Source organism: Acomys russatus, chromosome 12 (genome assembly GCF_903995435.1).
Source record: "Acomys russatus chromosome 12, mAcoRus1.1, whole genome shotgun sequence".
Lineage (NCBI taxonomy): Eukaryota > Metazoa > Chordata > Mammalia > Rodentia > Muridae > Acomys > Acomys russatus.
Genome location: NC_067148.1, coordinates 19974849 through 20001910, shown reverse-complemented (window position 1 = coordinate 20001910; position 27062 = coordinate 19974849). Strand labels below are relative to the sequence as shown.

General features: G+C 45.3%; 1 protein-coding gene across 1 annotated transcript in view; it reads left to right on the top strand.

Moving 5' to 3' along the window:
* Rhbdd1 (rhomboid domain containing 1) overlaps nt 1-23260 on the top strand; it is a 97415-nt gene extending 74155 nt beyond the window's left edge. The window contains exon 6 of the mRNA XM_051153992.1: nt 22549-23260. Within this exon, the coding sequence (XP_051009949.1) occupies nt 22549-22643 (95 nt within the window). The 3' untranslated portion in view covers nt 22644-23260. The remainder of the gene's footprint in view (nt 1-22548) is intronic.
* Nucleotides 23261-27062: the final 3802 nt, after the last annotated feature.

The following is a 27062-nucleotide window of genomic DNA, read 5'->3' as shown; positions in this document are numbered from 1 at the left end:
TGTAGCTTGATGAATGTGTTACTATGGTTGAAAGGTGATTTTGTTGTTGTTGTTTTTAGTTAGGTATGAGTGTGGTATGTGCCTACAGGGCACTTGGCAATGTACATGCAGAGGGATTTGCAGAGTCACAATCACGGGAACCAAAGCTAAAGGGAGATACGGTGTTCTCCATCTATAGGACTGTCCTGTGCCACAAAAAGATACAATAGCCTGTTCGTAGCAGACATTAATAGCTTCTTAGTAGCATGACCTCCAGGCCTATGACCCACTTGTGCTCGCCATATTTCCTGTGATCATTTTAAATGAGGTTTACTGGTGCTTCAGGAGTGTAGAACACCGTCTTGTCCTGTTCTTGTATGATGGGATGTAATTCTTCTAGCACACGTAAGATTAAGTGCTGTGGGTTTACAGGAGCACCTGAGGTGTAAGCCTCCCTCCAAAGAAAGGTATAGTTCCAGCAAAAAGCTAGGGGTGTTATGAGAATTAACTGAACTATAGGAACATTGATGGAACATTTTCTACTGTGTCAATCAAAGTTCAAGCAGGAAATGGAGCCTGTGGAAGACAACATCAAGAGTTACTGAAAGGAACTGTCAGATGCAGTAGTGGGAGCTGAGCAGGCAAGTCCAAATTCCAAAGAGTAGCCCATCCAGAAGGGCAGATCAGCGTTCTCAGACAGCTAGCGATTGACTCCATGATGGAATTTCTTGTGCTGCTTCTCTTTGGCCTTTTAGCTCATTACTCAGCCCCATCCAGATGGCCTAAGATAATCCCCTTTGAAAGTCAACCGGTTGTGGACTTTAAGCACTCCACCAGATAGATACCTGTGCAGCAGCTCCCTGGTCTGTGTTTGTTCTGGTCCTTGAAGAATGGCAGAGTCATCAGTGCTGAGTAGACACTGGAGACAGCTTGACAACTAAAAACTAACCAAACAATGAAAAGTGCCCAGCCAGGAAAGGACAGTGGGCCTCTGGAATGGCTTTGCTACATAGTCTTTCTCTGACCTTCAGTTCTACATTTTCTCATTTAAAAAAGGGGGATAATGGGGGTTCAGTCGTTGTCAGAACTTTTTGCCAAGAACCAATAAGATGATGTTTTATAGTAATGATGGTGGTGATACTGTATTCATGTGAGCTGGGATTTCGTGTGATGGTGAAAGGGCTAATAAGAAAACAGAGCCTCTTGTTACAAGCTTTGTCTGAGGCGTACATCTTCAATTCTCTTGATTGGTATTAGTTCCTAATGACTAAAAGAGGATGAAAAACCCATGTATCAATCTATATCCAGTTATTGCAAAGCCATTCACTTTGGGCCTGGACAAGGCAAATCTCCTTTTTAATCCAGAAGCAAGTGCACTGTGCTCTTGATACTTGAGGTGTTGGAGGCGAGAAAGAACCATCTATTATAAAGTATTGAACCATTTGCCTACATAGGAGAAGAGTTCGACCACTCGCAAGGAGCTTGCTCCAAGTTTAGGTGATGACTGCTGTGGCCAATTGACAGTCACCAAAGAAAGCACCAGGCATGGCAGAGTGAGGACTAGGGCCCTGCCCCACAAGCCGAGCCCAATCTGCCAAACACGCCTCTCCCCTAGTTTGCAAAGCCATATGTATCTTGAAGGGAATTTAATCCATGTGTTCCTGAATCTTTTTTTTTTTTTTTTTTTTTTGGCTAAGTCATGAAGAAGTTATTTTGTAAATGTGACTTCATGTTTGAAGTCTCTTAAAAGTATTTTTAGTAGGTTTTCATCCTTCGCAAAGCTAATTTTTTTTCCCCTTGGTTTGTTTTCCTGTTTGACACACTGTGCATCATCTCAACACGTCTCATGGCGAAGGCAGAAGGGAAAGCCTGGGCCTGGCAAGTGTAGTGCACTGACATAGAAGCAGCCGGCATCTGTTCGTAGGACTGTGAACCCTCATCAACTTTGTGTGCTCTATCTCGGGCTACTTCTAAGCTGCTCACCTTGCCTTCCCAGCCCTCTCCCACCCTGCTCCCCGCAGGGGCACCATGAAGGGGCCAGGGGGAGAGCAAGGGAAGGACAAAGAGTGAAATCAAATTGCCTCTAAGGCCGATTTCTATGCTTTGTCATATGATTCTTTCTTTTCAAAATTGAGTTCTTTCTCCTCTTTTACCTAGTGCTATTGCCAGCCGGGAGGATTAAGGAGTTTGATAAAACTTCTATAAAAGGGAGAAATGGAATTGAATTAGGAGCAATCTCTGGCTTCTGATGCTCAGAGCAAATAGAAAGTGGGGTCCGCTCGGCTGCAGCTAATTGAAAAGCTGTTTCTTTCTCTAAAAGAAAGTCTTTGGAGTCCGGCAATATGGGTCAGGCTTTGGCCCTGCCTGTGCGTCCAGGTGAGGGTTTGTGTGTCAAGAACACTGCTGACTGCAGAGGGCAGTGGAGCAGCCATGTTTGGGGCATGGCTGAACTTGGGATCCACACATACTGCCTGTGCAGCCAAGCAGGTGCCTCCATCAGGGCACTTGCCACCCGCAGGGACAGAGCTTGAAGACGTGGACACTTTCCCCTTGGGCCCTGCCAGCCTCTGGAACATTTTCCCATCTACTTTAAAGATGTTTGTCCTGTGTGCTGTAGTTCTTGTTTACGGCTTGTTCTTAGGAGGAAGCAGAGATATACTTGGATGTTTTTAGGAGGCAGTTCTGACTGTTGACAGGTGTCTGCCCCCAGCTGACTGTAGTCTCTGTCAGAGTTACACATGCCCTGCCCACCGTTTGAGAACCTCTGAGGGCTTTTGTGGACTTTGAAGTTTAGAAGCCTACTCCATATCACTTCCGGTGTATTAAAACCTATGTGACCCCACTTTCAGTTTCTAAATACAAGTTTAAAGTATAAATCTATAGAGCATTACCCATATGTAACTGTATGTGTAACAGAGTTGTAAATTGTTGAAATGGTCCTTTTCATAGGCATGAATTAAATGCTTTTTACATTTTTCATAGCTTCTTTACTTTGGAGCCGACTAATTATTATAGGTCGTAAGCATGTTCACATGGATGACCCAGAGCAGAGAGTGGGGTAACAATGAAAGACTTAACAAACAAGCCAACAACAGCTGGAACATGGAGTCTAGCACCGATGCTTGCCTAACCCTCTGAAGATCTAGCTTCCTTTCTATTTTATTTCAATTTATATTTTAATTTAATTTTATTTTGTAGTCATGGAGAAGCTAAAAGGACATTTGCAAACTATTCAAACTATAGTGGAGAGTACCCTTGTATGTGCCTACAATCCCAGCACTTGGGAGGCTGAGGCAGGAGGATCACAAGTTTCAGAGTGGTCTGTTCTACCCAAGGAAACCCTCTCTGAACAGCAGTTCTGTTTTCTGTGTTTCTCCTCCTTGTTCTCTCTCCAACCATTGTCTTTTCTGTGACAGCTCAGACTCAGAGAGAACAGACCACAGGACACGGAGGAACTCTTGTTTATATGATCCAATAGCTACATTCACGCCAGAATCAACTCTTTCTCTCTGCTTTGTTGCTACAGTTTAGTCTGATTCTCCTTACATTCGTGGAATTAATGCGACTCTTAGTAATATTTGAATATTCAAGTTAGTTCCTTGGCAGAATGAAAGAGGGAGGTGCCTTTTGCCTATTTCTCTGTGTGATTTAGAATCCTAGGTTTTTCACGGAATGTGACATCTTATTGAAAGTCCAAAGGAGAATCTGTGTGGCTTTTCTTCAGAGCTATAGGATGGAAAGCTAGGGGAAGGGCCCATGTTATGAAAGAAGGGGAGAAAAAGACTGAATGTGAGGAGGGAAGAGAAGCAAAGATGCCTTAACTGAAAGAGCCATCCTTTGCTTCCTCAGCATCACTTCTAAAAGTGTCTAAAAGGTCTGCATGTTGAAAAGACACTGGCCACTAGGTAGAGCCTCTGCGGTGGCTAAACACAAAGCCTATAGGACTGCTTTGTGGTCTAAGGTTTTGGGTCAAGGCAGGAGTTGGAAATGAGGGGACTTTCCCTCCCATCACAAAATTCTTTGGGATCTGGTCAGTCCGTGTATCTTTATTGAACAACTTCGGTAGTGACACCACACAAGGCAGATTTGTTCCCTGGAGATAGACGAGCAGTCTCTCCGGGCTTACTGTATGGAACTCTCATCACTAGAAAATATAATCTTATGGGACTGCTGTCATATGTGTTGCCCATCACCGGCTGGGCTGTTAAATAGCACATAAATGTGTGTGTGTGTGTGTGTGTGTGTGTGTGTGTGTGTGTGTGTGTGTGTTTTCTTAAAGCTGTCCTCACATGAACTTTTTATAAACTCATCTAGACCGTTTAATTAGTGACAGGAATCCCAAAGTGTATTTTTCTCCAGGGAAAGAATGAGATCTTCCCAGAATTACCCGGAGATACCAGTTTCTATAGAGAATCATTGAGATGGGGTGTGTGTGTGTGTGTGTGTGTGTGTGTGTGTGTGTGTGTGTGTGTGGTGTCTGAGGGTGGTGACATCGTTCCTAGTTCGTTCTGTATTCTGCCCTCTCCTTTGCTTTGACTTTAACTTACCACTGTCCCCCATTTGAAGATCAGTGCTGATTCATTAAGCTTGAAGCTCTACGGGCCTCCAGAGGGTTTCATAAAAAAACAGTTCTAGGACACAACCTCTCACGCTGCCTGCCTAACCCGGTCCCCAGGGACTTTGTATTGTCTCAGTTGTTTTCTTGCTGAGATTTTCATTCTTGCAAGGGCCAGGCCTTTGGTTGTCATTCACTGTTACTGTATGAATGAGTAACAACCAGATGGGCAGAGCCCTGAGCTGCCTCTGTCACTGGCGGAACTGGTCCATCATACTTTCTTGCTGTGTTTCTCTGACCTGGAGTGCACAGCCAAAGAACCAGTAAGTAATCAGAACTACCACCCTACCCCCATGCTTCCCCACCCTCTGCCCCATGGCTTTGCCTGCTTAGCCAACCAGCTGTCCCAGCTAGGGGTTCCCATTTGGGGTATCTGGCCTACCTTTGGCAAAAGAGCCTGTCTGTTTGAGGTGACAGGAGGGTCTGGAGCCCTTGCTTGCCTCACAGGGTTTTCTCAAGCCCACTTTTTTGCCCAGTCTCACACCGTCGAGGTATGGCTAAGGAATTCCTCCTCTGTGAGTGTAAGTCATTTGAATTCTGAGCCTCCCAGACCTCTCATTTCTACTATGGCTCCAGGCACACTTTGCTGCCAGTTAAAAGAGTGAGATTTGCCTTGAGATTGCCTAAGCCTTTTGTTCATGTGAATCAGAGGACAAGAGAAAAATCAGTTAAGGGCTTGTTCAGTGGAAAGTTAACTGCCCACACTTTTGAGTATTTGGAATCGGACCTCAAAGAGAAGCCACTGTTCTGAACAGGTTACGAGCTATGTGAGCAAGACTGCACTGGTCATGTTGGTGACTACCTTCTCCTGAATCCCTGCCGTGTGACGAGTAGTGCAACAGTTGGTCATAGATTCTCAAGATTTATGACCCTTGACCACCTCATCCTCCTTTCTGCCTTTCCCTCTTTGTCCACGTGGGCTGTATGGTAGATGCACTTCCTGGAGTTCAATAGTGGTCTTCTAGAATATCCGTTTTAGTCTAAGAGGAGGAAGGAGAACAACCAGCTGAGTTCACACATTGGGTTATTGTCTCATTTGGAAGGGAAGGGAGGAGAGGGGGTCAGAAGCACCCACTCCGCCTAGCTGTGGCTATTAGTACTACAGGCAGAAGGACAAAGTCAGGCCCTTTGCATGCATGCAGCATATAGGCACCCGGGCCCTGGGCCATGAAGGGGATGCCAGTCCTCAACCATGACTTTGCTCTCACAACTCTGTCCCTGCTTGAGGTGTCATTTTAGTGTGCCCCCTCCTCTTGTGTGCTGTCCGTCCTCTTGGAGATCTTTTTCTAAGACACGTCAAACAAGGTCAAGATGGGAGGCCTGGTGCTTGGTCCAAGACATAGGGTCCTGGAATACCATCAGGCCGTGGCGAGTCTGGCTCCTAGCTTTCTATGGTTATATAGTTTTGGACCTTTGCGTTCAGAACAAGGTGGCTGAGCCTACAGGGATCAAGGACGGTCACTGGGACTTTCTGTCCCTCCCTGGTGTGTGGACTCTGCCTGCAGCTCTGTGTTCATTTTGTCTTGCACTCAATGAGACCCTGCCTTTTCATGATTGCCTCTACCTCCTCCTCCGTACACAAGAATAGGAAGTGTGTTTGCTTTGGTCTTCAGCTGTACCCACCCCCTGTATGTCCAAAATAGCTGCCTGGAATTCATGAGAATGTTGTTTTCAGATGTTTATAATCCCGAAGATCTCCCTTCTGGTTTTTTATGAAAACGACTGGGGGGGGTCAGTGAGTGTTTTGTGTCAGAAAAGCTAACCTGCCTCACAGTGAGTCGTCAGTTACAGTGCCATGCATTCTGTGTCATTTGTAGCCTGCCCCAGAAGCAGTGGTGACCCTTGAGACACTGCCCTAGCCCTATAGATAATTAACAAGATCAAACCCAGCACTGGGGGACACACACAGTGGTTGTCATCTGAGATAAAAGCAAGGAAAAGTTCTGATAAAAACAGTATACCCCAAATTATATAAAGAGCTGTGCCCTAAAAGCGGTCACTGTTAATTGAAGAAGCCTCTTGAGGTTTAACAGCTCATAAATTCATATTGGGAATTGCCCTATTGTTCTGAAGTTTCAGTCTTGCCTTTAAAGTTAACAGTTGTACTTTTTTTTTCTTCTGTGTTCCTCCAATAAGTCCATTGTAAACATGAAGGCTTTGCATTTTAGCATCAATTCGAACAATGTGGTTTTAAAAGAGTTCCCCACATCAAAGCCAGGCTGTTTGGGCATGTTTTACAGATTCTTTTCTCTATAGTATTTAAAGTTACAAATGACTCACAAGATGGCATTCCGTTTAGATCAGTCATGTTGGCAAAGCTCCACCTCAATGGGGCTTCACTGCCCTTCGCTTTGGTACCCTAAGAGAGTTATCTTGGAAACGGGTGTGGGGGCCTTTAGCCAAGCCAGATGCCCTTCTCTGCAATCTTCAGATCGAAGGAAAATCTTGGAATTTGTTGTACTTACTACAACAAACCTTAGGCTTCTTTTTGTTCTTGTTTTCTTTTCTTTTTGAGAAAATGTATGTCTGACGGTGTCACCCTGGCTGGCTGTGAACTCACCACATAGGCCAGGCTGATCAGGATCTCACAGAGCTCTACCTGCCTCCCAAGTGCTGGGATGGGACTAAAGGTATACAGCACCATGCCCAACCTTCTTGTCGTCTTTCTTTGGCTCACACATTCTTTGTATCAGCTTACTTTCTCTTCTCCATGCGCCCTCCTAGCTTCCTGCTTAATAGTAATAGCATTTTGCTGAGCCACTGGTTGGAGGGAGGGCAGTTCAGGGGAAGGAAGCCTTGTGCTTATGGGTTTGAAAGCGACATGGAGGGACATAAGAACACTGGGCTGAAACTTGATTCTGCATTGAGGCTGTGAGACCACATTTTGAAGTCACGGGCTTTGGTCGTGGATGGGATTGGGGGTGCTGAGATAGGGGGTACATCAGGGGAGTGAAAGACATTAGCTTGTGGATGAATACTGGAGGTGTCACAGGGAGAAAGAAGAGAGGACAGAGAGAGAGAGAGAGAGTCAGACACACACACACACAGAGAGAGAGAGAGAGAGAGAGAGAGAGAGAGAGAGAGAGAGAGAGAAGGAGGAGGAGGAGGAAGGGAGAGGAGATGAGAGAGAGCAGCTTGGAAAAGTAGTTCTTAGGGGAGCAGTCTGGCTCTCATGGATTTCCTTCAGGTTGGGTGCTAAACTCCTTTAACCCACTTGGTCCTAAGAATATAGTTGTGTATTCTCTGGATTTCTGTATTGTAAAAGAAAATAAGTTGAGGATCAGTGCCAGGAACTTACCTGAGGGTACAAATAAAGGGAAAGCTCGATTCAAACTCACCTACCCCTCCACACCCAAAGTGTGGTCCCCTACCATGGCTACGAAGCAATAGAGCACTTCAGGTGTGGCAGGTGGCGTTTGGATTGTGCTGGATGAAATGACTCGAAGAACAAAGCAAGGCAGCCATGCAGCTGGAACGGACTGCAGGACCTCGCCTCTTGGATCCCGTGGAAATGTACTCCTTTTCCGGAAGTCAGTTTCCCTGCTCTGAAATTCTATAATGTTTATAATTTCATGGATGCCACTCACAGACCCGCCTTTCCACATTCAACCCAATGTTTACCTTTTTTATTTTTAGACAGGATCTTACGTAGACGAGGCTGGCCTCTGGCTTGCTGACCTTAACCTCTTGCTTCTGTTTCCCCAAGTGCCGGGGTTAAGCATGTACCGTCATACCTTACAAACTTTATCAAATCTTTTTTTTTTTTCTTGAAACTGTAGAGAGACCTTCTACTACTAGCTTTTTATAGGACCAAAACACATTCTAAACCTACTCAGAGAGCATTTACCTTCCCTTCATCTCTGCCTTCAGCTGTCCGGAATGAGTCTGGTTCCAGGGTCTTGAACTTCCAAGTTTGGTTCTAGTTTCTCCTTTGCTGTTATAAATTTAGCTTTAGTTTTCTGACAACAGTGAATAGATGTTTAGGAGTAGCTCACTACGTGGTTGTCAACTCTCGATAACACACAACGTCTCAAAAGCATGTTGAGCTTAAGTCTGGCTACTTTGACACAATTAGAGGGAGGGTATTTCAAGAGAAACCCCTAGAAAGACTTGTTTGTTGAAGGTGCTATGCTTTAGTCTCAGGAACCGCCTTCTTATGTATGTTAATGTAGACATGCATGTAGAATGCATGCATGTAGATACAAGGACATGCATGCATGCATAGCAATGCACACAGGTGCACAAGGTCAGGATTCTGGGTAGGAATGAGTTCATCAGACCTAGAAGATCACACAGAAAGTGGGAATGAGACTCAGGGTTAGGTTCAGTGCCACCACTCTCAGAAGCATGTGCCTCTTCTAGGATAGCTTATCACATCGTAGAGTTGGCTTTAGCCATCACAATTCCAGGCTGACTCTGACCTGCATGGCAGAGCTCTGAGAACCAAGGACCAAGGCTCCTGCTTGTTTGTATATTTCTCCAGAAGGCCTCTCAGGGTGCTTATCTCACAGCTCATCCTCTTGGAAAGGGAACAGGGTTGGGCCATCCTCACTTTCTGAGTTATCTGCTAGGTCTTACCACTCTGAAGGCATGAATATTACACTTTCTCCAGAGTGCCTCCTTTGCCTGGTCTTCAGCCCCATGTCCCCCTGGTACCCTCTTCTCTTTGCTTTGCTCTTCCTTTGTTACTTTGGCCTGGCAAAGAATAAGGCCATAGGATGAAAACTGCTTTCTTTCTTGTGGAGGATCTAGCCTGGGCTGCCCTTCTGTAGAGTCCTTGGCCCAGCCCTGAGATTGACTATCTCACTGTCACAGCCAGGGTTCCACCTTCAGGAGATGGATGCCCAGAGTGCTTTTAGCTTTAATGACAGCTTGGAACAATCGCCATGCTTCCCTGGTCCAGCGAGAGAGTCAAGGACAATTTCCCAGGTCAGGGGTTATTTCCATAATTATGCATTGATGTCAATATATCTGAACATCTAGTTATACTGACCAAGCTTGTGGTTTTTGAAAAAATGTATACTGTGAATATTTATGGCTTTTAAGACAGCATTCAGAAATATATATATATATGTGTGTGTGTATCTATATTTATATATGTATATATATGAATGTATGTATGTATATGTATACACAGATACACACACACACACACACACACACACACACACACACACACGTATGTGATATATCTCATCTCTCAGTCTGTTTCTTGCTCTTAAATGTGTCAAGAACTCTAGGGCCCAGGCAAATTCATCCGATCTGTAACAGTCTGATCTGTATTTCCAAATCCTATGGCTGCCTAGCCTCCCCTGTTTGAGTTCCGAGTGCTAGCATGACTAGGCTCTGGTGCTGTCTCTTGCCTAGGATGATCGCCTCCCTGCTGTGCCTATGGCAGGCAGCAAGCTCTCACCAGCCCCACTGTAAAGGCTTCACCTGCAAACACACCACAGTGACGATTAGAACTTCATCGTGTGGACTAGGGGAGGAAGGGACAGTCATCCAGTCCATAGCAGGTGCCTTTCTGGACTTGCACCAATAGGCAGGACAGCAGCAGCTACCTGAGATCACAGGCTAAGCTAGTGGGTTTTCCTGGCCAATAAAAAAAACCATTGTGCAGGAGGGGCTCTGCAGATTTCTAAAACTCATGGAATGCTCCATTCTTAAGTACTAGTCCACCCAGAGCTTTGCAAGGAAAAGCACCCAAGTCCAGCCTTGTCATAGAGAGAGCTGAGCAATCCAGTCTTTTCCCTTTCTCTCTTCCTCCTTTCCTTCTTTCTGACATTCCTCTGGATTAGCATGAGGAGATGGGCTGATGCAGGTAGGAGGGCTGGAGGGAGGATATGTAGAGGTGTGATGGTGAGTCTTCATTGTAAACATGTTTGAATAAAGAAATACCTAGGTATGGGGCTGGAGGGATGGCGCAGCCATTCGGAGTGCTTACTGCTTTTGCAGAGGACCCAGGTTCAGTTCCCAGCACATGGTGACTCACAACCATATGGAACTCCAGTTCCAGGCACTGTAATGCCTGATTCTGGGGACTGCTTCTGCATGCGTGTGGTACACATAAGCCTCACAGAGCCTCACACACATACACATATATAAAAATTAATTTTAACAAAGGAAATGCCCAGACTAGGAAAGCACACCTGTGCGCGTGCTGACTAAATGAGTAGTTTAATCCCTTGATGACTTTATAATGTGCCTGCAGAATTTATATGATTGCAGTGTTAGGAGGTTCCGAAAAGTATGAGGCTCAGCCTGGTTGAGGGAAGTAGGTCACTGGGGTGTGTCTTTGATAATTATGTCCTGACCTGGCTCCTTCCTGTTCTGCTCTGTTCTGCTTCCTGTCCACCCTGAGGAAAGATCCTCTGCCTTAGAGCTTTGTTGCTGCAGTGCAAGCCTGTGGTGCCCAGCAACCCTGTACTAAACTCTGAAGCCGTGAGCAAAATGAGTTCTTTCTTCCTTAAGCTGTTGGAAGTGCAGTTACAGCACTGAGGATGGCCACTGACACAGGTAGGAGTGGACTAGTGCATCCCTTAGCAGAAGCACTCCACATGGGCTCAACTTGTTTCTGACTTGGAGTTAGGAGTGAGGGGGCGGCTACAGACTGGAGCAACACAAGGCGCATGCACAAGAGCAAAACTGAATCCTGACTTTGGAACTGATGAGAAAGCCCTAGATCCACGCCCTCTCTCCCAGCGCCTTGTTTGTCTTTCCTTGGGAAGAACTGTGATGTGACATGGAAGCTGCTAGATGCTGGCAAAGACCCCGCAGACCATCTAGACAGTAAACAACTCCCTAGTATCTGGTGCGGCGTCTTCTGCAAAGCCCATCTGTTTGAAAATGACGCTCATTCTGCTTACAAAGCGGAATGCTTTGCTGACTGGAGAGTGTCCTAGTTTTCATCTGCAGGCTCTGTGTTGTGGGCCTCTGCTTCCCCCTGCTGGCAGATTCAAGTACTGAGTGCCGCGTACCGGGTATTTTCAGCTGAAAGATGTTTGGTCTTAATGGCAAGTGTGGGTCACATACCTAGAGATGCAGGAGCGCAGTAAAAACTGGGTGTCTGGGCTTACTGGCAACCACGCCAAACCCAAATCCATTTCTTAACCAAGTTCGCTGGTGAGTCACATGCAGAGAACAGTGAGGGCCTCCACGCTGGGATGTCAGAGACGGGACCCCAATGAAAGTTGTGACTCCATCACTTCCTGCTCATCCCCAAGCGTGAGCACCCATGTGACAAATCTCATATGAAATGCCCAGTCTCCCCACTTCCATCTTATGCCCGCTTGAAACTCAAACAAAGTTTTTACAGTGGGGTTGGAGAGCTGGCTCAGTGGTTATGGATGTCTGCTGCTCTCGAAAGGGACCAGAATTCGATTCCCAGCACCCATGTTGGGCATCTCAGAACCCTGTGCATCCGCAGCTTCAACATATCCCAAGGCCTCTCCTGGCCTCTGCAGACATGTGCACATATGTGCACATGCTCACACATAGACAGACACGCGTACATACACATAAATAAGACAGATTAGAAACAAAATCTTACCAAAAACGTACAGTGGAGAAACACTCCTTAGCCAGTTGCTTAGGGTTAGTCTCACTGTGGTCCATCCGGCTGGTGCCACATGTCCTTGATAGGGAACACAAGTACCCTTTGTTTCTGTGACTTTTTCTTTCCCTTTGTCAAAACTTGGAACTTCAGTCTAGTCAAGAGGCCAACCATCAATCAAACATAACTTGAGGAATTTCTTCTGGGTATCTGGCCAGGCAGTCAAAGTCGTAGGGAAAAAGAATGACTAAGGAACTCCACAAGCCAAGAGACTAAGTGTGCTGCGATCCCTTGGATTGGACCATGGAACAAAAAAGTAGGAAAACTGGCAAAATCCAAATGAAGTCTAGAATTGCGTTCTTAGTAATATAACGATGGCTGCTTCTTAGTACTGACAAATTACCTTAGTAATGTAAGGTGTTAACGTCATAGAATTGAATTTTCTATTACCTTTGCCATTTTTAATAAATATGCAGATATTCCAATAAGAAAAACATGTAAAATACTTGTAAATGTTTGGGGAGTGTTGGAGCAGGGCACTGAATAAGACCAAATGAGTTGGATGGCACTGCTATGGAGCACAACATAGTAGTTCCCTGTGCAGCTACCAAAAGTCAGAACCAAGCGCCATACTCCAGAGAAGAGGCCATCCCCCGCTGCAGGAGGCAGACAGGGCAAATCTGTGCTCTGGGAGTGGGGGGTGGGGAACCCGCCAGGCATGATGACTCACTGAGAACCAGCCAGGGGCACATGAGCTTCCATGCTTCCATGTGGAAGTATCACAAATCTGGGCCAGCCTCCTCAGTTATACATGAAGTGTTAGCTGTCTGCCTACTTGTGATGTCATTGCTCACCTGCCATGGGGGCGTGGCCCTGCCTAGGGCTATATAAAAGGACAAACCTTCCTTGTGTGCTCTCTCTCTCTCTCCTCTCTCTCTCTCTCTCTCTCTCTCTCTCTCTCTCTCTCTCTCTCTCTCTCTCTCGTACCCTTTCCCCCTTTGCTGCCGGGTACCTTATTATCTTATATCTTTATTTTTAATCATACAATGAAGATTCTGAGGTCCAGAAAGAAGGGACTTGTCTGAGTTTCCAGTGGAGTCATACAGATCCCCCACCTTGTGAATCATGCACACCCAAGCTAAGGGACCAGTACCAGTGACAGCTCGCTCTCTCTCTCTCTCTCTCTCTCTCTCTCTCTCTCTCTCTCTCTCTCTCTCTCTCTCTCTCTCTGACCCACCTAGCTTTGTTCAGAACTCTTGCATTAGAGCCATTGAGTGGCTAGGATCTCATCCCTGAGTCTGCCTCTGTTGGCTAACTGGTTGCTGTTTGTTGGAAAGTACTGTGATGAGGGCCAGGGCTGCTAAAACCATCATTATCCATTGAAGATGAAGGAAATAGCAGGTGGCAAGCAGCATGGCCCAGCCTCATTGTGTCTCAGAAGGAGCCGATGCATTTAAAATTTTGATCTGAGTATACTATACTATACTATACTTTACACCCCCAACTATTCTCTCCCTTGTTAAATAATGAAACTAAGACTTAATCGGATACAACCCCAAGGAGCAAGAGACAAGAATAAGACTCCCATCTGGGCTCTGAGGCCACTAGAACTTCTCTGCTGCTGTCTTCCATCATACCAGAGACCCACCTTTAAGAAAACCAGCTCTAAGAAGACAGTGGCAAGTCCCCCATCCCTTCCAGGAAAATGTCAGAATAAGCAGAGGCTTTGGATGCCTGAGAAAATTAGCTGAGGCATCAGGGAACTCTTGAAAGCCTATAGGACTTGAGCAAAAGTGTGCTGGCTAGCAGTGGACAACAGCCATACTCATGTGTGTTCTTTTTTTTTTTCTTTTTTCTTTCTTTCTTTTTTTTTTTTTTGTCTTCTATGGACTCTTCTGGAACATCAGGAGAGGACAGGACTGCAGCCATCCCAACCCCACAGCTTTTGAGAGGAGTAGGACTTAATTATCCTAAAGAGCCTTCATCCCTTTTCTATCATTCTTGGGTGTGTTCTTATGCTTTACTCATTCCCCTCATTGACCCATAACACAAAGTTGACTTCTGTATTTTACCTTCAGGTTTCTATTTTCCACTGTTAGCTATGGCCTCACACCCATGTCTGATGCTGGATGTCCTTTTCTCTGTCTCTATAGCCTCCTGTGTATTACCCAGTGGGACACGGAGCGAAGGACACAACACAGCTTCCACCTTTGGAGAACCTGTGTCTAGTTCTCTAAGAGATTGTATATATTTGCCCAGTGAATGGGCCTAGATGATTTCCAGTAATAAAACAGAAAGTCTAAACAAACAGGAGAGGGGAAGAGCTTCTTGGAGATGACCAGTCTCTTTGAACCTCCAGATTCAGCTTATGTGATTGGGTAAACTGAGGCACCTCCAAAATACAAACAAAAAGCATTCTTTTACAGACTGAGGAAATTTTAGAAGCTCCTAAAGCTGTATTGACTGTATGTAGAAGCCTCTAAATACCATTCTCAGACTCGCCAAAGATTCCTCCCCACCCCCAAGGGGATAGAACTTTGAAGGGATTCAAGAAAAACTGAGTTTTCTAAACATTTTTCCATTAAAATCTTTAACTATTCCTTTAAAATAAATCTCTTCTGTTGTAGCAGCCTTTGTGAGAATGGGACTCTGCGGTTCAGCTGGCAGTCAGCTGCTGCCTTCTCACTCCTCCACGTTTCTATAGGAACTTATAAAATATTCTTTGCTCTAAGAAACCACAGCAAAATACCAATGTTGAGTTCTGCTGAGCCTTAATCGTCCTCAATGGGGGTGCAGGCCCATTCAGGGTCCTAAGTGAAATCTGGCATTTGTGGGAGAACCTTAACCAGGGCAGAAGGTAGACAGTTCCCAGTGTTTTCAAACAAATCCAGTACCTGAGTGGCCAACATGACAGTGACATCTTCAGATTTAGTTTCTGGTGTGAAATGAGGGACTGACACACCCATGCCTGGAGCACCCTGGAGAAGGAAGAGGGGCTTCAGCCTTGTGTCTTTTTTTTTTTTTAATTTTTATTTAAATAATTTATTGATTACACCTCAGTTGTTATCTCCTCACTTGTATCTTCTCATTCCGCCCGCCTCTCTTTTACCCTACTCCCTTCCCCTAGGTCTGTAACAGAAGGGGACCTCCTCCCCCACCATATAATCACAGCCTATCAGATCTCATCCTGGTATCCTGCTTACCCTTCCTCTGAGTGCCACCAGGTCTCCCCACCAATAAGGGAGCACCAGAGTTCATGTCAGAGTCAATCCCCGCTCTCCACACCACTGTGGAGAATGTGCTGTCCATTGGCTAGCTCTGAATAGGGGTTCTAGGTTTACTGCATGCATTGTCCTTGGTTGGTAGAGTAGTTTGAGCAGACACCCCCTGGGTCCAGATCCGCAATCCTTGATGGTCTTCTTGTAGGGACCCTCTGGGTCCTTCCATTTCCCCATTCTCCCGTTCTTCTCTCATCTGGAGTCCCAATAGCAAGTCCTAGAATCTGTCCCAATCCCCTGCTAAACGAAGACTCTCAGAGGACATCCCTCTTGGGCTAGTGTCCAATTATAAGTGAGTATATACCATGTGTATCTTTCTGGGTCTGTGTTAACTCACTCAGGATGATCATTTCTAGTTCCATCCATTTGCCTGCAAATTTCATGATTTCCTTGTTTTTAATAGCTGAGTAGTATTCCATAGTATAAATGTACCACAGTTTCTTTATCCATTCTTCAACTGAGGGACATCTAGATTGTTTCCAAATTCTGGCTATTACAAATAAAGCTGTTATGAACATGGTTGAGCAAATGTCCTTGTTGTGTGGTGAAGCATCTTCTGGGTATATTCCAAGGAGTGGAATAGCTGGGTCTTGAGGTAGTCCTGTTCCCAGTTTTCTGAGAAAGCATTAGATTGATTTCCAAAGTGGTTGTACAAGTTTGCATTCTCAACAGCAATGAAGGAGTGTTCCCCTTTCTCCACATCCTCACCAGGGTGTGTCGTCACTTGAGTTTTTTATCTTAGCCATTCTGATGGGTGTAAGATGGAATCCCAGAGTTGTTTTGATTTGTGTTTCCCAGATGACTAAGGATGTTGAGCATATCAAGTGTTTCTCAGCCATTCAATATTCCTCTGTTGAGAATTCTCTGTTTAGTTCTGTACCCTATTTCTTAATTGGGTTATTTGATTTGGTGGTGTTTAATTTTTTGAGCTCCTTATATATTTTGGATATTAGCTCTTTGTCAGATGTAGGGTTGGTGAAGATCTTTTCCCACTCTGTAGGCTGTCACTTTGTTCTGTTGACGGTGTCTCCTGCCTTACAGAAGCTTCTCAGCCTCATCAGGTCCCATTTATTAATTGTTAACCTTAGAGCCTGGGTTGTTGGTGTTGTGTTCAGAAAGTTGTCTCCTGTGCCAATGAGCTCAAGGCTCTTCCCCACTTTTTCGTCTAACAGATTTAGTGCCTCAGGTTTCTGTAAGTAACTTAAAACTGTCCTGTCTCAATTCCATCACCTGCAAACTTGATAAGAATGTTCTACCTCGAAAGATATGTGGGACCAAGACCACATAGAACAATGTGGAAGACTCACAAATTACCGAAAAGCCAAGACCTCAGATTGACTTTTATAAATTCCTTTATGGATGGTGGGTGAAAATGGACTTGTGCATTAGAAAGTGCATAAATAAGAGGTGGTGGAGAAGCGAGGGTAAGCTGCCAGGAGGGGAGAAGAACTGGGGAGGATAAGATTCCTCGACAACCCAGAGGCTTTAAAGAAAAGACAGGGCTGTAAGGACCCAAGGATGAAGAAATTAGAATATTTTAAACGTGACCAAACAAGAAAGGAACATCTGAGTTCTGGGCATCTTTTGTACTTCTACCTATGTGCTTGGTTCCACATATTTAGTTCATAAAAGTTGGTCCAGTAATATTCTCCCAAAAGAAGGGTGGTAATGCCTTGCTGGGTGTGGAGCAGAGTTAAACTATATACTGATTCTTTCTGAAAAATAATAAACATCATGCACTTGGCAGTTTACTCAGTAGCTTCCTTGGCTGTTGCTTCCCAAGTCTCTAATGTCCGTTAAATGGCTGCAACATCAACCAACTGAAGGGGAGGGAACCAAGTAACGGCAGGGCCACGCTTTCGCACTGAGATCCCAGGTGCCTCGTGAGATTTGGGGTCAGCTGGCTTGATTGGTTGGCAGGATGGAAAAGAGTTGTTTTTCTCTCATGCCCAGACTATCTGTTACCCTTCTTTTGAGCCATCGTGAAACTTCCATAGGTATGAAAATCACATGGTTTTAGGTAAAGTCCAAGCCATTTTGAGAGGATGGTATCATAATGAATGACCCTGAAAGTAAAGGTGTACCTAACTGCCCACCGTTCCCCCTTTCAGTTCTCCTCTTTCTAAACTGCTAGAGCTGATGTTTCTTCCAGACTTTTCTGGCTTTTTGAAGTAAATGACTTAGAAACCATCCTTTCAGGAGCCTTTGTGATTCTAGTAAAGAAACATTCTTGAAAGTGAGCACAGGGGACCCGTGCAGCTGCCCTTGATCCTTGGCAGATACATCACAGAACACTAGTGGTTTATTTAGAGATACTGTCCTTTTTTTCCTCTTCAGTCCTCCAATTTAATGTAAAGATATGATCCCATCCCATGATTCCACTGTAGTATAATTTGAATGGCACAAGTGCTTATCGGCTCATGTGCAGATCTGTGAATGCCAGAAAATTAAACATCTTTGTTTACACTAGTGGTGAACAGTAGGGAAAATGGCCATCAACTCTCAGCCTTCCGCAATTCTTATGTGGAGGAAGTTGCTTCACTTCCTTTAGCTGTGAAATGTAGAGGTTACTGCATTATACATAAGGGTAGAAAACTGAACATTTTCCATCAAGAACCACAAATCAATAAGTTGTATGACCTCACTACTGGTACTGTAACTGAGCTAAGCCATCTTAAACTAGGCAGGGTTCCCCAGGCCCTTTGAAGCATGCCTACTGCTTCTTTGAGTGAGACTGAGGTCTGACCTCCATTTGCAGGGACATAGGGATGAGTCTCATAAATACTAATATTCTTTGCCAGGCTCTGCAGAGCAGGGCCATCTCACCCAGGCCAGCAAATGGTCAGTGTGAGGTTTAACTAAATGGAAGAAAGGTCCATGCTGGACACTTGGGTTTTCTCAACAGCCCAAAGGCTCCTCTATGTTACAAAAATGGGCTGCCCAGTGAAGTTTGTTATCCACCTTTTGCCATCACCACCAAAACCATCCGCAAACAGGGACTGATCTTGGAATTTCATTTGGTGCATATCTTATGGAGTTAGTTCTCTGCAAGCACATTCGGTATGATCCCTGCATTAGGGCTGTAGCAGGTGTTGAGTGCATACCACTAAGTCGTCTACACGCACTGTCTCTTGCAGTCTTCTCAGCAGTCTCACAGGAGAGTCAGTCACTCTCACTATTCCACCTCATAAACTAGGAAACCAAGACCAGCATGAGGGAAGCCACTTACTCAAAGATAAGTAGCTACAAATCACTGGTCCCCGATCAACTTTCCAAATGCTGTAACCCTTTAACTCAGTTTGTCATGTTGTGGTGACCCACCCCCCACCCCCCCGCCAACCTTAAGATTATTTCGTTACTACTTTATAACTGTACTTTTGCTGCAGTTATGAATTGTGATATAAATATCTGCTCTGAGGGATATCTGATATGTGACCCCCCCAAAGGGATCATGCCCCATATGTTGAGAACTGCTGCTGTAGATGAAGTGTAGGGGTCTTGTCAGACTGTTACACTGCAGACCAGTGGGAGGTCAGCAGCTCCTCACCCACAGGAACCCATCGGGGCCTGCTTCATGAAGCGTCTTTTGTGGGGCATGTCCATGAGTCCCAGACAGACCCAGGAAGCCATCTCTGATTCCCCACTAGCATGTTCCCATTGTGAAACTGGAGACATCTTTCATCTATATGAAGCTAGCCCAGGCCCTGAGCTGTGTACCTAACAGATGTGAGCATACGTCAGAAGCTGGAGGTTACGGTGCTTTGAGACATGTCTGCAGGAGCCTGGACTTTTTGAGGTTCCAGGATAGAGAGCAGTAATAGATGATGTAGGTGGGTGGAAAACACAGAAATGTGTTTAAAAATAAGTGCACAGGAAGGAACTGGGTAGCAGAGTGGACAGGACCCTCGTCCCTGGTGTCTTGCTGACTCTGCACACACAGCAAGCACTAGGTGAGTAACTGACTGACAGCTGACTTAAAATTCCTCCCAGAACATCAGAGATTTGTTAACATTTGAAAACTGATTTAAAACCAAGAAAGAGTAGGGATGGGGTGGTGTTTGGATCCTGAAATGAACAATTCAGGTAGTTAGGATAGCTTTGCCATTCCTAGAACCCGAGGTTGAAGGATTTTTTTAAAACTCACAAAATGAGAGGCCCGAGCTAATGCCTAGTGCTGCCGGAAGTCGTGACACCGTGGTGCGCTTGCAGAATGGGACCACTCTGGTTTGCACTGGAATTTAATGAAGCACAAGGTGGGATTTCTGTGCCTTTGATATTAGCTGAGGTTCGTAAGAGTTGTGGGGATGGGCTGGGCTTCCCCGGCTTCCTGTGTTCAGAGTGAGCCCCACGTGCCAAGAAGAGAAGCAGCACTGAGCATGCGTGGGACCGTCAGGTGTGGCGAGAAGCTGTGGTGTTTACCTTCCTCAGTGCCTCAGAAGGGATGGCAACTGGGCAGGTTGTAAGAGTCCAGAAAACCATGGCTCCAGTGTTGTTCCCTTCTGCACTGGCCAGGAGACCTGAGGTGTCTTCCTAGCATGCTCCGCCCTTTAGTTGGCTCCTCTCTGGAACTGGGATGGCTAGGTTGGGAGCGGAAGCCAAGTGAAATAGGGGCTCTTGAGAGAGCTGTTAATGGAGGGACTTTCATACCTCTGAATGGATAGAGATGTGAGTCCTCTCCTCAGCGTGTGGTGTTGCTTCTGTTGCCTAAGCCTTGGTTATCCTTGAATGCCCTGTAAATGGGTCCAGAGAGAGGAAGGGGAGCGGAGGGGAAGGGAGGAGAGGAGAGGAGAGAAGAGAAGAGAAGAGAAGAGAAGAGAAGAGAAGAGAAGAGAAGAGAAGAGAAGAGAAGAGAAGAGAAAAAGGAAGAGAGCACTGGACCTATGGAACCCTCACCCTCTGCCCCCTAACTCCTTGCCCCTCTTTCCATCATGAGAACATTAGTCCTCCTAAAGGCAATTGTGGATCCTCTCCTAGAAACACAACAGAAGACACTGGTTTCTTTAAGAATCTGAGACCGCTTTCCACTTCTGAGTCTGTGGCCAGCGGCCTGGTGGCCACACTGCCACGTTGATCTTGCTCCTGATTCTACCCACAGCTCAGTCTAATAGAGTCCTAGCCTGTCTGCCATGGGCTGTCAAAATTGAATGGCCTGTGTTCGTAAGTACAGTTAAGAATCCTCTTGCTAAAGCAGCCATAAACAGCAAAATAGGATTTGGATCTGATTACATGAAGCAGTTTTAAGCAATAAACTTGTGTTAAATTGATTCATGTATTTGCCATTTCAAAAATTCACCATTTTGAGCAAAGACAAATTCCTTTAAAAAAAAAAAAAAAGCAGCAAAAACTGTATCCTGTAAAACTCTAAATCTTGATGACTCCTAAACTGTTTATGGCCAAAGTCTTAAGTTTATTTATTCTCTGTCATCTTTGATTTAGATTAAGACAGTAACATATGTTTTTGCTGTATTAAAAAGCCATGAAGTAGAAGTTTGGTAAGGGATAAACATAGGGACCTTTCCTCTTCACTTTGGTTGCTCAGGTCAACAAGGCTACACGGGCTTGAGAGGTCATTGTCCTAGCATCAACAGAGAAGGCTAATTAAAAGTAAGCTCGGGGTCCCCGGAACAGTACGTGAACAAAATAACAAGAAAGGTCATTGCCTTCCTTTTATGAACTTCTCTTTGGCAACTGAAATTCCAGCCATGTCAGTATGAACATAAATGAGATGTCTTTGGAAAAGAGCCAGTTGTAGACAGTGAACAGGAAGGATTACTTGCCCACTTGCTTCTGTTCAGAGGAAGCAACTTTCCTTCCTCACCCTCCCATCTGGCTGGTGAGTTCAAAGCCTCTGCTCCCTGAATCAGCCATGTCAGCCCTGAGTGGGCTGTGATGGCTGACATCTGGCCATAACAGATCCCTCTGGAAGGCATAAGCAAGTGTTGTTAGTACCATATTTGACAGCAGCTATGTATTTGCACATCAGCGATGTCCCCTACCATTTTACAGTCTATGCATGGTAGGAGGGAGCAGAGGAGCACAGAGATGGTAACCCTGACTGGCAGGACGTGACAGCTATTGGATGAGGACAGTTAAGGGAGCCGGTCTTGACCACTAAAGAGTTGTATTAGAGGAGGTCTTCAGGGTTGGCCAGGTTTTGAGTGAGGCTTTTGATTGATATAGGTGGTGAGAGAAAGATTTATAGCCCATTAGTAGGGTTCGCAGATCCAGGAGTGAAAAGGTATGACATTCCGGTGCCACCTGCTTGCCTGTATGCAACAGCAGGTATGAAAGTCCCTCCACGAGGTTTAAGAGCAAGGACTCTTTCAAAGGATGCTCCCACACACCGGCTGAAATGGTTATGCTCTCACCGGCTGTGTTTGGAGTACATCTACAGACTGAAGAACCGCCCTCTGCCTTGTGACCTTTAACTATTGTGCCTGTGTTTTTTTCTGTCAGCCAGCAAAATGTGTGTGTTATGTATGGCTGGTGGGGGAGTGGGGGTTGAGGATGAGATAATTAAGAGTATAAAAGATAAAGGCAAAACATTAACCCCTTGAGATGTTGTATTGTACTATCACTGGTTCAGCTAATTTTGCTGAACTTCCACTGCCATGAAGGTGGAACTCATGTCTCTCAGTCGGGTATGCTTCTTGATACCAGACTGGTAAGACTGGCAGATTAGAGAGAGGAAAGGGGAGACTCCAGGGCTAAGCAGGAGAAGCCAGCCCGCATAGTTAGGAGTGAGCTATGGAGGAGTTCGTTGAGTTGGGCATAAAACAATCAAAGCACCCCTTGAGATATACGGAAGGTTAAATGATGTGAAATATGGAGTGTGGTAGGAAAAAAAAAAAAAAAAGTCAAAGTGGGACTCAGTACCACAAGCTGGGAATGAATCAAATTAAGTTCATGGAATGAGCCACACTAAAAATATTTACTCTGTGTTGAAATTAGTATTGGCAGATAAGGTTGAAATATGTTTGTTATGTGTCTTTTTAACATTGAAACAAAGATGACACCAGAACAGCTGGTTTTCTCTTCTTGGAATCCTAGGGTACACCCTGCCTTGTAAATGTCAGAAGGATGGATAGGCAGCGTGTGATCCCCCTTTTGCTTTCTCACTGCAGGAAATACCAGAAATGGCCCAACACCGTATGGGTTCCGGCTCACGCCAGAAGAAGAAATGAGGAGGCAGCGTCTTCACAGATTTGATGGCCAGTGACGTGGCACCACTCCTGGAAAGATGTGGTCCAGCTGCGTGGTTATAGCCCATTCAGTTTACTCCCCAGTCCCCTGATTGGTTTTAAACAAAAGCAGAGCACACCATTAATGTCGCAGATCACTCATGTCTGCCATGGTCTGTCACTCCATGCCTCCTGTGTGTCCAGATCTGTAAGCCCAGCTGACACATCTGGAAACCAGGCTTATCCCAGGAAGTGCACAGCTTGCCCCAAGTGACCCGTCTGGCCCTATCATCTTTCCTAAACCAAAGGTCACCTCTTCAGTTGGGACCAATTTCCACTCTTCTCTTCTTCCCTCCTGACTCAGTGGCACACCCACACTGGGATTGAAGACCGTGACCGTAATAGAAAGTGTGTTTTCCCCCCACCAGGTGAGAGAATCCACACTCATTCTGCCTGGTATGCCAGGTGCTTGGCTTGGAAGGAGGGGCAGTGCCATTTCCTGGTCCTCTCACATATTTCCATGATGGTGTGGGAAGAGGATGTGGCTACCTTCCCAGGATTCTCTGGATTCTCTTTGATTCAGGCCCCTCGGGATGATCAGGCAGCTGGGACTGCCTGCTGTTCATAACCCCTGCTTTGTTCTGCATGTAGAACATCTGGCTAGAGAAAGATCTAAGGTAGAGGGGGAACCCCTACTTGTTCCTTCACTAGATAGCACATGGCAGTAGCAATTTGGGTTCACAGCCAGCCCCCAAGGAGCGGGAAAGGAGGCCTGTTTAACTGCTCCCACAGAGCAGCAGCAGGCGCCACACACAGCAAAACGGAGGTGTTCCAGTGGATTTCTCTCTGGGACTCCCCCTCACAGGAAGTATTTTTTTTTTTCTTCATAAAAGTGCCTTCTCATTGGCCACTGTGCCTGCTGTTTGTCATAAACAAGTGTCCAAAAGATGCCCGAGGGAACCGCAGTGTTCAATACACAGACTGCCTGTGTCGCTGAAGGCATTTCTGTTGCTTGTGTTCTGAGAATAAAAGCACAGAGAGAGAATGCCCTACCGCCTCACTGTCACAGAGCGTTTAGTTCAAAGAGAGTGCGGAGCAACAACATCTGAGGCCCCTACTTTAGCCACCACTCATGTAGCGTTGCCGATTATGAAAGTTGTAGACAAGCTTTCTAATGAAAATGCAAACATCTGGGGGGGAAAAAACTGTGTTTGTTTACAGTTTTTATATTCTAATTTTTAAAGTGTGCATGTGTGTGTGTGTGTGTTGCTTTCAGAAGATTAATTTATATAATAAATCAAGAAACATGTGACCAGTAAAACAAACTTTAAGCTAAGTACTAAGTCCATTAAGAAAATTCCCAGGCCAGGCGTAGTGGCACACACCTTTAATCCCAACATGCGGAATCCAGGATCAGGAGGATTTCTGAATTCAAAGCCAACCTAGTCTACATATGGAGTTCTAAGCCAACCAGACCACATGCACACACATACTCCTCTATACACCAAGAACCTGTCTCAAAAAAAAAAAAAAAAAAAAATGGAAGGGGAGGAAGAAAAGATGAAGAAAGGAAAGAAATTCACAGTATATAAATAAAACTACAAACAAGTGCTCAGCTTTAAAGCAAGCTAATGCCCAGGGTTGACATTTTGAGGGCATTAATGTCTTGGTTTCTATTGTCTGCATTTGACATATCTGGCACATTGCCAACATGTAGGACTGCATCTACTTGTTAATGTGAATCCACTGGACTGTTTTTGACACTTGCATACAAATGGGCTAAGCAAATCCATGAAGTCTGAGCGTATTTGGACAGACTAGCCAGACAGTGGTGCGTGCCCACCTTCGTTGAATTTGCAGTTGGTGTAAAGCCACAGCTAGCCCGGTACCTTCAAACACAGTTAAATTATAATGGTCAAGCTAAATCACCCTTGCCTCTCAAGCTGTACATTTGCCTCCCATACCATAATGAGAGATAACCTCTTCCCTACTTGCCATCTTTTGAAGCTCCTGGAAATTCTTCCCTTATCTCAGTATCCTTTTCTTGTGCATACCTACACCTAATCATGTCTGTGTGCGGTGTGGTTCTGAGGGATTCTAGAACAAGGCCTGTGAACTCACCTTCCCAGTCTCCTTCACTCCATACGCAAAGGCTCATTTTTCCACCAAAGTTATTTCCCATTGGTCTTAGAATTCTACTAGCTTGTTTATGTGGCTTGACTATAATAATACCACCTGCCTGCTTTGTTTGACTTGTTGGACGCAAAGACCCCAACATCCCAATTTTGGATGGCATAGTTCTAGTAGGCACTTTTTCTTTATTTGTGAAGTGGGATGTGACCAAATGTTTATTACAGATGTGGGAAAGGTCATTTTAGTGATGTAAAAACCAAGTGTCTTTCAGAATAAAGATGTTCTGGAAATTACAATGAGTTGTTCAAGTAGTGGGCTGGCCTGTAGCTAGCGGTTATTGTTTTCTGTGTCTTTGTTTGATGTTACATTTTTGTTTGTTTGTTTTGGCCCCATCCACAAAAGGGACTCTTCAAAGTTATGTCAACAAACCAGAAGTGGCCTAAGAAGTAATAGCAGAAGCTGGTAACCTCCGATGGGGAATAAGCACCCAGAGTGATTTTTAAATTTGGCTCCTTTATTAGTAATCTTCTAGTTGTCTTTTATGGGCCCAGTTCCCAAGGTTTGGTGTGGTCCATCAGTCAGTCTAACAGAACTCTTCAGTCACAACCTTTCCTGGCTTCTCAAGAGGAAGAACCGGTTGAGATCGCTTCCTCTTGGTGACCTGAGGTGTGTCGCCTAGGATTTGCAGAGCTTCCCATAAGAATGCCTGCTGCCAAGGCTGGAGCTAAGCAGTAAATGACTAAACTTAGGAGCATTTGACCAGAGAAGTCGACTAGAGAAGTGACAGAGGTGACCCTACCACAGAGTGGATCTCTCTTGGGTGTTGGTGTTCAGGGGGGAAAACGTCTCCAGTCACTCATGAATATATCATTGCTTCTATCCCTTCCCGTGGATCACTGCAGCAACCTCCCAACCTACTTTCCGCTGGCCCCACTTTTTGTTTCCTCCTCCAGTATTTTAGAATCACAAACTCTCAGCTTGGAAGGACCTTCAAGTCTCTCAATTCATTACTTTGCTCAATACTTAAAATCCCTCTTAACTCAACTCTAAATACAGTTGGGCTTCCAAAACCCATTTTAGCAATATCACTCATCATCTCAGATATCTTTTATTGTTTGTCTGTTGACAAATGGTAAAGGTCAGAGCCATTAACCTCAGCAACTGGGCTCCCAACAGCTTTGGACCTCATCCCATTTATTCTTAACACTCCATTCACTGGTCTTACCATCCAAGCTGTGAAAGCTTCAGATATTAGGATCTTTTCAGTATTGTGAAGGAGCAGCACCTTTTCCTCAGCCCTTTATGTCCTCATGTTGTCCTCTGGTTGAGGCCTCTCCTAAAGACCACAGCTCACATCTCAGACCTGCTGTTTTGTTGGGTCTGTGTCTCTTGGTATCCACATATCATTTGGCAATGCTGATTGTGCCATGTGCGCACATCTTCCTTCCCAGGGCAAGGACTAGGGCTGTATTTCTCTTACTTGTCCTCACTGTGCCTTCAGCCTTTGAAATCTCTCAACCAATAAATACCTGAGGACTGAAGTGGAAAGAAGCTCATTTGTATGACATGTGGGAAGCCAAACTGCTTCTCAAGTATGGTGCATACATTCATGCGTGCATGTGTGTGAGTGTGTGTGTGTGTGTGTGTGTGTGTGTGTGTGTGTGTGTGTGTGTGCATGCATCCACATACATACACAGGTGCCCAGGGAGACCAGAAGAGGACATTGGATCTCCCAAGACTTGTTGCTGTGAAGCAGATTCCACTTCTCTAAAGGAGCAGCCAGTGTTCTTAACCATTGAGCCATTTGTCCAGCCCCTGGTACCATCACTTAACCATTGAGCCATTTGTCCAGCCCCCGGTACCATCACTTTATTTTTTGAGACAAGGTCTCTTACTGAACCAGGCATTCTGATGAGCTTAGACTGTCTAGCCAGAGAGGATTGTGTTAAGCTGTGCAGGACCACTCCAAGCTTGACTGCACATGGTTGTTGGGGATCCAAACCCAGATCATCACACTTGTGCTGCAGGCACTTTACCAGCTGAGCCATCTCCTCACCTTGTAGTTACCTGTATCCTAAAGCAAACTGGCTTCTTTGATACCCCTGTAACATCTTTTCACCCATTTTAAAGTATTCCCTATTTTTAACAGATAATTACACCAAGAATACCCATGCCCAGCAGTGCACAGTACACACTGTTGGGGTTTGAGTATGAAGTGTCCCCTGTGCTCGCCTCTATAACTGTCCTTCGCACCTTCAGCCCTTCAAATAACCCTGGATATAAGCAGTCTCATCTTGTGTAACATGACAGATATGGCTTAACTA